An 11620-nucleotide genomic window follows, 5' to 3' on the forward strand; every position below is an offset into this window, starting at 1 on the left:
TGTCTCCTTATGCTCTGACTTCCTCAAATGGAACCAAGCAAACATAAATGAGGACTGAAGAGCAAATTGTGCGTCTGCCTTGATGTATCAAAGCCAATTTACAGAAAGAAACCCGGAGCATAATTAAGCAAAACCAACTGCAGTCTATGTTGAACTGTTACCTGGTGCCTGATTATATGGGTCATTGGCATTAATAAGAACATTCCTACCACATATTGATGCATAAAATAGATACATTTGTGCAGATTCACTTGAATGTGGCAAAGGAAGTGTCTGATGCTTAAAATATCACTATAGTAGAAATATTTTGTGTAATATTTTTTGACGGTGGGAGAAAGCACAGTTCCTAAAGACTTAATCAGAGTGCCCAGCATTCTCTAGTGGGCCCTGCGATCACTGTAGAGCCTGTGGCCAACAGAATAGCAGAATTGATGGGTTCAGACCTGTGCTTTTCACAGAGACCAGGGTCACCACACCAAGAGCACATGTAGTAGATGTGAAAGGGTCTGGAGAAGCTGTGGAGAATGTTATGCTGTCTGAACCATCGTTCAGCGTGACCACTTTGGTGGTGCGTCAATGATGGTTTGGGGAGGCATAACCATAGATGGACACACAGACCTCGACAGGCAACAGGTTGAACTTCAGACTATCCGGAAACTCAGTGATGCCCTGGAGGAGAGGTCCAAAAAACCATCCATCATGTCATTAGGAGCATGCCCTGACATTGTCACAAAGGCTTACAGGCACATAAGAGCCTGAGTTGTTGCAATGAAATTTCGGTAAAAAGGACAAGCCTACTGCATCGTGTTTTCTCTTAGAATTTCAGGGTCTCTTTGAATTTAGCCATCTGTAAGTTGCTATTTTTAATTTCCACCAAATGACGTGGCATCATTTCATTTGAACATTACCCAGTCCATATCAGTACAGATATCCATTGTGATTTTTCCCCCACTGAGATCTGGTGTATTTCTCTGTTACTGCTTATCCTGGTGAACTAAACCAACGGCCTTCTCCGTGTTCCTTTAATGTTTTTGAGCAGTGAATATAGAATAAATCACTGTGGGAATGTATGGTTAAAATGTGATTAGTAGCTAAAGTGCTTTTTGTGTTCGGTAAGACCAGAGAAGTGCTATAGAAATTCCAGTACATAACAATAACTTTAGGTATAGGCTAATGTAATGTTTCAGATGAACTCAAAGTGCATAAGTCTGTGAAAAAACTCTCTAAATAAATGTTCTCAGGAGCTTTTATTAGTCCATCCATAACAACAAACAGAGGCTTAGTACTAATTGCATAATTGTGCTGGGATCAAATACGCATTCAGATAGTTAAGCTACGCTCTAAGTCAGATTTATTTTGTTTCCAGTATCACAAAATCCCCTTTATATTATCTTCCAAACATCATATAAGTTCTAACAGCTTCTATTCCCGCATAAAATATACTGAAATGTAGATAAACTTAGTTTTAGAGAGCAATGGATAAAAAAGACATGAACAAGCAGTCAAAAAACTTCAGCAAAACTTATAAAATGAACACAACCTGAGCCATGTTAGGCACAATGTTTTATCACAGTTGTCCTTATTCTAACCTTTTTTGGAGCACACACACATATATACACAAAAACCTAATAACTGTGCTCAGAGAGCTTTTGTTCACAGCACAGAGTTGTCTTTCTGGTTGCTTTTGGTACGTCATTCAATCACTGCTGCTGACCTAGCCCTGTGCGAGACACTGAGACATTCACTGTGGTTATTATCTGACATGTTGGTATGGAGATGTATTATTCAGTCTACTCAACCAGTGGTTAAGAAGAGAAGCAACAAACACTGTCTGAGATGCCAATCGTTGCAGAGATAGTTCAGGTGTACGCACTTTAGGGAGGGTTCATATTCACATCTGTAACTTATAGCAGGACAAAGCAAGTTTGATGTAATTCAAGCATGAATAAAGGCTGGATTCGTCACAAGTATTAGCTTTCAGAAGGCTACTATACTTTGGGTTTGTTAGATAAAACCGACAACATTCATTGTTTCTAACAACAGGAAAATAACAACATTAACAACTAAGGAGTTGCTAGTTACTGGGTTCTATTCCACACACTATACAGGGAGTTATGGTAAAAAGAATAAAAACTAAAAACAGTATTTTTTCATTGGCTTCCAGGAAGGCTCAGGGTGAAATGTGAGCTCAAAAAACAGAGGTGGGGTAGAGTGTGTTGGTGCAACAGTGACACCTGACTATTGCCAAAACAAACCCAGTTACACAATAAGTATAGACACGAAGCATCAATTTATGAAAATCATTTAATACTGTTATACTGTTAAAATACATGTTTTCATTTACAGTACACTAAATATCTTTATAGCACCGGCTAAGACACAAAATAACAATTACAGAGGTGAAACAATTGTGGTGGAAAGTCTTGGACACAATCATCCCATTTTATATTTCATGTTTTTGGGAGACATTGAGGATTGTGTTGTCGCTTTATAACTTGCCCTTCTTCTTCATCATCTTCATCTTGGTCTTTCTCTTGGAGTGGGAGTCAATGATTAGCTGAGACTGAAGCTTCAGCGCTTCACGCGTGATGACCTTAGCTTTGCCCTCGTCAGTCTCATTCTCTGCAACAGAAGCGGTGAAGTAAGTAGGGACAGTATGCAGTCATTACTGTTGGTGTGTAAAAGGATACCAACTTACTGTCATGGAGGGGGTCATGTGCTTGATCCACAGGTGGTTTGGCTCTGGTGATGTATGCTGACAGTTTTTCTTCACTTCTTATGTACAACTAATAAAGAAACATCAAGTCAGAAATTAAGATGTTTTTTTAAACACTAAAAATCTCAAATTCCATTAAAAATCTGTGAGTCATAAGCCCTGCCCACATTTAAAGCAATTCACTTACTGGCTTGTGCCTTCTTCAGTGTGTAGAGATACAAAGATAGCAACATAAGATTATAGTTTCATTCTCTACAGGTGTGCAACACTAAACACATGCATCCTTTTCTGTTTTTTATGTCACCAGGGGGAACAATGAGTACAACATTTCTGTAACCTTGCAAGTCACCTCCCAAAATTATTCAATTGATAAATAAAGGGACACTGCCCTGTAAGATCGCAGCTATCATAGGGTGAAAGACTGTTAAGGTTGTACCCTGATAAATAAAACATCAAAGTCCACATTCCTAACAGGTGGACATGTAAAAAAAAACTCTTTGAAAAAAAGTACATGTTTATAAAAACGAAGTTCAAAAATCTTTTTTTCATGCCTAAAGATGATCAAAAATACTTAAGAAAAAAATCCTGATTGAGGTTGTCATAATTCATACATGAAAGGGTTAAGTGTAGTGAGCATATCAGCATTCTCAGGTTTGGCCTGTGCTTTGATGCAGTGTTTCCTGCTGCAGAAAACAGATGTTATGTTGATGCAGATGATCTTAATTAATGTTAAGAATAATTCAGCTCAGCCTAACAGCACCAGATCTTACATCCTTCAGAAAAAACAAAGCAAAAATAACCTTTTTTATATTTAAAAATATTAATACAATTTAACTAATATAATTTGATATTTTATACTTGTTTAAATCTGCAAAATAATATGGAAATAGTAATAACCTTGAAATAAGGTGTCGTAAACCGCCTCTTTTATCACTGTGACAGAAAATGCTTTCAGCAAGATGCCTAATCTAGACAGATCATCTGCTTACATACATTTGTACTGTAGTCTGCTTGCATTAATGATGATTGCAGTAACAAGTGTTGCTGTTTCAATTTTTCAAAAGTTTTTTGTAATGAAATGATTTGATTTACTCAATGAATCATTGCAGCCCTTTTAAATACAGTGAATAAGTTAGTTAAAAGCTTATTGAAATTTAACCACCTTATCACATAATACCAGCTACTTGTTTTATATTATCCAATATGATTCTTAACATAGCCCATGTGTTAGCAGTGGTTACTAGGCTTATGTATGTCTACAACATTAACCCTCTCAGGACCAAATTAAGTTTTTTGTTGCTAATGCACAACCAAGTCCTGCAGTGGTACTTCTGAGTAAAAAAACCTCATAAAATATGTATGTGGGGTAATCAGGTTGTTAGGTCTTAACTGTTGCAAATCTGCAACGTCTGCCTGGAGAGGGTTAACTTGCAAAAGCTAAGATGAACAGACTGATCTTTGCCACACTTCAAATTCTCCTTTAGTAGAGGTACAAAGGAAAGCCAAGTAAAGTTCAACTGCACCAGCCAGGCAAATAAGGCTGGACTGATTTCCAAATTATCAGCTCAGAGTTGCGTCAGTTACAAAGATCGTACCATTTAAAAACGGACCTGTGACCCATATTATCAATGTCATGTTTGAATGTCAGGCAGACTGTTGCATGTTTCCTGTCCTCATATTCTCAAAGTGAGAAGGTGCTGTTGAGTGTTCAGTCAAGAACAAACACTTCAGGTGCCTCTAATGGTTACCTTTCCATCCTGATAAGTAAAGCAAAGAAAGCACAGCAGCTTTTACACAGCAGCTTTTACACAGCTTTATGTAAGCTGTGAAAAGCTCAAGCTCAGACAGTGTTTAAATTTCAAACTGTGACAGTCTAATTATTACAAGTTGTCTGACAATGTTCCCAAACGTTTTCCTGTTAATAGCTCTGATCAGGTGACTCTCAGCTCTTCAAAGGCACCTGTTCATAAGTGTTATACTATATACGTATAATGTTCTAACATTCTCTGTTAATAGAGACACCATGTGCAATGCAATCAATGTTGTGCCCATGCCTTTCCCACTCTGACTACTACATCTTTGCTAGAACTACCTCTGCAAATGTCAACCATGTTTTCTATATCCCATCCAGACTCAGGACCAATGTTCCCTCTAAGCTGCGCATGTGCGCAATTGCACACTGCTGGCACAGTCTCTGCACACAAAAAATCTGCCTTGTGCACAAAAAAAATCTAACCTGAATTGCATTGAATCATGCGATTTACATTTGTATATACCGAACTAAACAACGTGGTTGACAGGCTATGACAGCGTCCTTATGTGCCGACACCGGTGTTTTAGCTAGCAAAGTGGCGTGGCTGATAAGGAGTGAAGCCGTTAATGACAACGTGTACAACCACTGGAGATGTGAGCAGGACAGACGGAACAATTGACGGGAAAAGTGTGGACTTTATACCAGTTTTTAAATTGTGTTGATAGGCCACGTTATACCAGAGGGATTCAGTGCTGGCGTGACCACACGTCTGCTGTTGCTCACAGTGGTCCAAGGGACCGCTCAGGGAGTTTGTGTGTTCGCTCAGACACATGAAAAATTAGAGGAAACATTGCTCAGGACCTGTCTTTAAAATAGCCGTGTTGCTACAGAGGGCCTTTGTCTCACCTTGTTTTTTTCCAGCTCCTTCATTATACCAGCCACATCCTTCCCCTGAAGTTCTTTGTGCAGTGACAATAATTTCTTCTCACACTGGGCCATCAGCTCCAGAACAAAGTGATCAGAATCTGGATCCACTTCAGGAACTGTGTCCTCACTCTTGAAGAAGATGAGTGAACAAACATAAAAAGGAATTACACTTAAAAAGCTTTGTGTTTGAGGGCAGAAAAATATTTTAATATTAGGAATAAGTGATAAACTGGCTATTTCAATATTATGACTGGTTGAAATTGTTAGTACCAGTGAGATGTGTTGAAGTTTGTTGGCCAGGTGCTCAACTCCAGCTTGGGCAGTGTGAAGAGTCTTCAAGAGCCAATCCAGTTGCTCTTTGGCTGCATCACACTTCTGCTGCTGAGTCTGCAGTTGCTGCTCAGACTCCTGCAGGGCCTGCTGGTCACTAATGAAACAGAGAAAGAGCAGAGGCTATCAGACAATGTGATAGCTGTTGCATTAAAGTTTTAAATACATGGCTTACCAAATGTATTTTTATTTGCCTCAGTTGCCCTAAATTAACAGCATTTGTAATAACCAAAATCATATTTATGCTTGAGTTTTTGTTGTTATCCATGAATATTCAATTTCATGGACAACAATTCGAAAAAATTAGTAAAGCACATTATTATTTGTGATTAAGATGTCAAATTACTGTTATTTACTTGCATTTCTGGACATAAAAAACATTTTTATGCCCAGTGTGCCGGCTCAAACCTTTGTATAAGTTACACAGAATAAGTTATAAATTATATTTATCTGACTAAATATAATTTTTAGTTCTTGTAGTTCTGTAGTTCTTGACAGATTTCTAAAATATTTGTGTTTTCTTGTTTTTATCACAAGCGTAATAATAGATTTCAACCATTGTCAAGCAGATGTCTATACTTCACCTGGGGTGTTTAGCCTGTCTAAAATATTTCATCTCCTCAAACTGTTGGCTCAGAAGCTCCTTCTCTTCCTTCAGCTGCAGCAGGACTTTCTCATTCTCTTCCTTCAGTTTCAGCAGATGCTGGTGTGTCTCCTCCTGAGAGTTAAAGCACTCCAGTATCTCCTACACAAACACAAAATGGATGAAAAAAAGAATAACAGCAACTACACGGTGTGTACTAGAATCAGTGGGAACATTTATACCTGTGTGTCTGTGACACCTGTGGTCTCGCTGATGCGCCTGAAGGCCTCCTCAAAAGTAGAAATTTTTTTCAAATCTTCTTCTTCCATCCTGGTGATGATGTGCTGGGCCTCACCGCTTAGTTTTTCTGGCAGAGTTATCTGATCCTGCAGGTATTAATCATTCCAAATGTAAATGACTCTTCTTCCCTTATTATTATTTTACCAAAGAATAGGGAGGCCTTCACTGTGGATTAGGTTTAGGCTGCTCTGCTTTAGCTTTCTTTCCTTGTGAAAATCTCCAGTTATTCGCATCCATACATTTAATACCCCACTGATATAATTACGGCTATACATTTCTTGGTAAGTAAAATTCAATACATACATAATGTGTCACCTTATGTCTCTCACCCTTATATCGACTTTTTCAGCCTGGGCCTTGCATTCCTTAACCTTTTTCCTGTAACTTGCTATTATACACGCCCTCTCCTTACTGTCCTTGTAAAGCAGCTCCTCCCGCTTCTGCAACTCATCCTGCAAAGAACAAGAAGAATGGCTGAAAAACTTGTTTCAGTTCACTTAAACTAAATGGAGACAGTGAAACAAACAGATTGTTAGTATGACAGAATCGTATTATTACCTATAATATAGACCAGAAGGAGGTGTCTGAGATAAGTGTGGACAGACATGTTATCCTCAATCATTTCATTTTACCTTCACAAGATAAGATAAGGTAAGGCAAGGCTAGTGTATTAGTGTTTCCAAGTTATAACTCCTAATTTATAATTCCAGCACATCGTCTGACTTATGATAGCAATAGGGAGTGGATTCTAATTCTTACACTGTATCTTGAAACATTTATGCTTTTAACTCATCACACAGGATATATCTTATAGGTCACCTTAGTAGCTTCTTTGGAGAGCTGTTGGTCATTATTCATGATCTGCAGCCTATTCATCTCCTCTCGTTGCTTCAGGATTTCTGCTTCCAGACAGTCCAACTGGCCCTTGTAAGTGAGACTCTCCTCCTGAGGCGGTGAAGGTGGAAAAGTGAGTGAACATGAAATAAACAGAATCAGAAATAAGGTTGTCCATGTGAGAGAAATAAAGTATTTAGATTACCTGACTGTGATCAAGGAATTAAAACCAAATCAAGACAAAATGTGCACTAACACAAAATTTAATTTAAATAATATTTTAATCATATAATCCTTACGATTTTCAACAGTCAGGTCCTATTGATGCTGTTATTTATTGCTAACATTGTATTTAAATTAGGAACTTATCGATTGACATCCTGTAATTACCTTTCTATTTTGTAGTTTTTGATGGGTTATTTTTTTTCAGCAGGTTTAAAAATTCCTGACCTGGATTTAAAATCTCCACCTGTGTATGTAACAGTGTGTTTGTTTGCACTATAAACAGACAGATCACTTGCTCTATTTCTGTCAAAGGGGCTTTTGATGGTGTGGCAGCAGTTATATATACCGTACTTGCTCTTACAGTAGCAATTAAACCACACATTAAAAAAAATGGGAAAAAAACCTTAAATGTAAATAAATTTGACTGGTTTCCTTGGAAAACAGGAATCAAGAACTAGTATGTCAATTGAAGAATAAACAGGGACAAAAAGTACAGTATCAAACAGAGTCCCATATAACAGTCAACCAAGCGCAGAGTACAGCGAAGATCTACTATTTTCTGCAAAACTGCCAAACAGCAATGAATAATAGACTCTGTACAAAACACTGCTCATGTTTGAGTGCTTCCACTTGCATGCAGGCATCTGCTAATGCATAATGGAGAGTTAACAGCTAGCGTGAATAGCAAAATAATCACTACAAATTTACTGATATTTCAAAAATATCTGAGACAAACCATTATAGGACAATTAACAAATTCTTTAACAAAAATCACATCAAATGAAGATAAGTTTAAGCGTAACAAAACATTTTCTCACATGCTGGACTTACATGTAAGTGATTTTTGAATTTCAGATAGTTAACCATGATGTTCTTAGCTTCCATGCATTTAAACTGGGTTTTCTCCAGATCATTCTCCAGAGTCCGCAGTTTCTAAACATAAACACAAATCATTGGTCATCGTCATCTATGATCTGTCATTTTGCTCAAGTCTGCAAATGAGCACAACAAACAACAAAAAGTAATCCCAAGAAAATTTGATTTTTTTGGGGGGTCAGAGAGGTAATTACCATGGCATCGTCCTTTTTTTTCCGAGTGCGAGCATCAGAGGATACTTTACTGCTGCTGCTCTCTGATTTCAGCCTCTGGTACTCCATCTTCAACTGATTGAGGCGACGCTGGTAGACCTCATTTGTGTGTTTTACAGCATTGATACACTTCCTCTTGAACAGCACTCCTTCATTTAGCATTTCATTTACCTCCTGAAAAACATGCAGGCGTTTGTGAGGAATGCAGTACAGTCAATAAAACATACAATAAAACTATATTTACTGACACTGTATACAGTAATGAAAAAGAAAGTTTTCACGGGGTTGTGAAAAACTATGTACACCGCTTTCTAGTGGAATTAAGTGGATGAGTAATTACACACTTGATTAACTGATCATCAACAAGTGTGATCACCTGTATATAAACACATTTTGCCAGTTTGCTGGTCCAGCAATCATCCTAGGAGTAGATGCAAATTAATTCTGAGGTCAGGCTGTGCATTGGTCAGAAAATAGCAAAAAGACATTAACCTAATTCTGCTAAAGGATTCAAGGCTTCTTTATTGTCATTCGCATCACATGTTTACATAAGGTGGAACGAAATTACGTGCACACGGTCCCGGAGCGAATGAAACAGAATAAGAAGAAACAATAAGAAGTAATAGGTAGTACAAATAAATGGAGTGCAACAACCTGAGTAATATAAATGCAAGTATTAAAGTAATACAAATAAAATAAATAGAGTACAACAACCTGAGTACCAGTATGGAGTATAGATATAGCAGCAAACGGGCATTATGTAAAGGTGTACTTAGTTTATAGAAATCAGTAGACTGCTGTGAAAACTTTCTTCTATTTAATATAAAATAGGAAATCCCATCTTATTACACTTTGTTTTTTCATGATGTGTATACTGACTTCCTCTCACCTTCACCGTGCTGTTGCAGAAGGCCTTCCCCTCCATATCTCTGTTTTTAAAGGCCACTTTGATTATATGTTCATCAGGCTAAGAGGAAAGACAAGACAATGACTGAGACACATTTGATCTGGATGACTCCTTGTGGGGAGTGCAAAGCATTTTTTAAAATCTCTTGTCTCTGTGTCTTTTATTTTGATGAGTTTTAGTTTATTAAAACACTGCACTTCAGGACACTTTTTTCTAATGTTTGACTTTTACCCAGTAGAAATGATTTTTTACAAGTGCAGATTAACCTGTATTTTGCTGCCAAAGCCGTGCCCAGGTGCAAGTCACTACTAGCTATACAGACTGACATAAATTAAAAGCAATAAAGCATAAAGAAAAGCAAATGAAGCAAAAAATAAACACTGAGAAACCACTTCTAATTAGTTGTGGTATGTGTGAGATTCCTAATTTTCCTAATGTCAGGTGTTGCTCAAAAGAGATGTACCAATCTATGGATCTAGGGTTAAAACTTTCCTTCTTGATAAAGTTTATAGTTAAGACCCTGGACCCTCCCTCAGTTACCCTGCAATAGGCTTAGAGTGTTTCTTCTTCACTTACCTCCCCTCACAATCAAGTGGCAGTGGCAGAACCACAATCCCTCCTTTAGCCTGGCTCTGCTGGAGGTTTCTTCCTGTTAAAAGGAGTTTTTTCCTTGCTATTGTCACCAAGCACTTGCTCGTAGGGAGTCGTTTGCTTGTTAGAGTTTTATCTGTATTATTTTAGGGTCGTTAGTTTGCAATATAAAGTGCCTTAAGGCAACTGTTTTCGTGATGTGGTGCAATATAAATAAAACTAAATTGAAATAAAATGTGCCCAACCTTGATCTGTAACCTTTATTATTTCAGTAAGTTGGATTTATCCAAATTTCAGACCACTTCCCCACAATTAAAAACATGTTTCATGTTTAGTTTGTTGTGATCTGATCGCCTTACTTACAGCCTTAGTTTCTGCCAGCTGTTTACGCAGATTCTCGTTCTCCTGCCTCAGCTGACGGATGAACTCTTTTTGCTTCCTGGTGGTGGCCTCAGTCCTCTCATAACGTAATGTTTTTTCGCCCTCTAGTGGACAAATATAATACTGCATGGAAATAGGCGATCCATAACTTTATACTTAATAGCTCGCTTATTTTATTCGACTTAATTATATGAATTATAAAGCATTAAGAATTCATGTATATTCATTCACGCTAAATATGGCAGTTAGCTGGCTGATTCCAGCTAACCCATGCCTACTAGCATGAAATTAAATCAAGGCACCCACTGCATTTCAAACAAACATACCAAGAAATTTGATTTTACGCTGAAGCTCCAGTTTCTGATCAGATATGCTGCCACTGACCGCCATTTTTGTGAGTTAGCACAGAGTGCGCAAAGGAGAAATTATCCCGTATTTCGTTTTAGCTTGAGCTAACCGCAATGTTTTACGTGCACACGTTGCCTAGCAACATGTACATTTATAACGGGACTGAAAGTTAGGGATCTTTCGAGCATTCCTTTTTTTAAAAGCTGTATTTTCTGTCTCAAAAGCCCACAAGTCTAGTAGAATTATTACACTTTCACAATTATTCTAATTATAATAATGTACGTTGTATGGGCTGCTGTACCTCAGAATGAATGCTGAGATTTAACGGCTTGACGGCCGTCGTAGAGACGGTTCTCAACTTGTTCCCTGTAGAACCCTGTTATAGTGTAGTAGTTTTTACCAAGATAAAGATATTTACAAAAATAAAATTATTTTGTATATGCTATTTCATTTTATGTAAATATTACTGTTATTTGCCAACATTATCAAGCAGCACCATATAGTAATGGACAGCTGGACTGAGTAAATCAGTCATAATGATAATCCAATGATAAAGAAAAGCTTAAAGAAACCAACAAAACACTAAAAACAAAAAAGGATGTCAAAACCAACATTTATTAGTTGAATACAAAAGAAA

The 11620-nt window shown here is 37.5% G+C and overlaps 1 protein-coding gene across 1 annotated transcript; it reads right to left on the reverse strand.

The window, feature by feature from the left end:
• Positions 1-2371: 2371 nt before the first annotated feature.
• LOC146631112 (outer dynein arm-docking complex subunit 3-like) lies at positions 2372-11025 on the reverse strand. Its single transcript, XM_085356644.1, has 13 exons — positions 10962-11025; positions 10618-10739; positions 9646-9723; positions 8739-8930; positions 8500-8601; positions 7429-7554; positions 6939-7061; positions 6552-6695; positions 6311-6471; positions 5667-5823; positions 5376-5525; positions 2699-2786; positions 2372-2622 (listed from the first exon to the last, which is right to left on the reverse strand). The coding sequence occupies exons 1-13, from the start codon at positions 11023-11025 to the stop codon at positions 2489-2491; spliced, it is 1641 nt and encodes a 546-aa protein (XP_085212770.1). The 3' UTR covers positions 2372-2488.
• Between the last annotated feature and the right edge of the window lie 595 nt (positions 11026-11620).

Source organism: Diplotaxodon limnothrissa, linkage group LG6 (genome assembly GCF_057381915.1).
Source record: "Diplotaxodon limnothrissa isolate DT_005_m linkage group LG6, D_limnothrissa_male_GT1.1, whole genome shotgun sequence".
NCBI lineage: Eukaryota > Metazoa > Chordata > Actinopteri > Cichliformes > Cichlidae > Diplotaxodon > Diplotaxodon limnothrissa.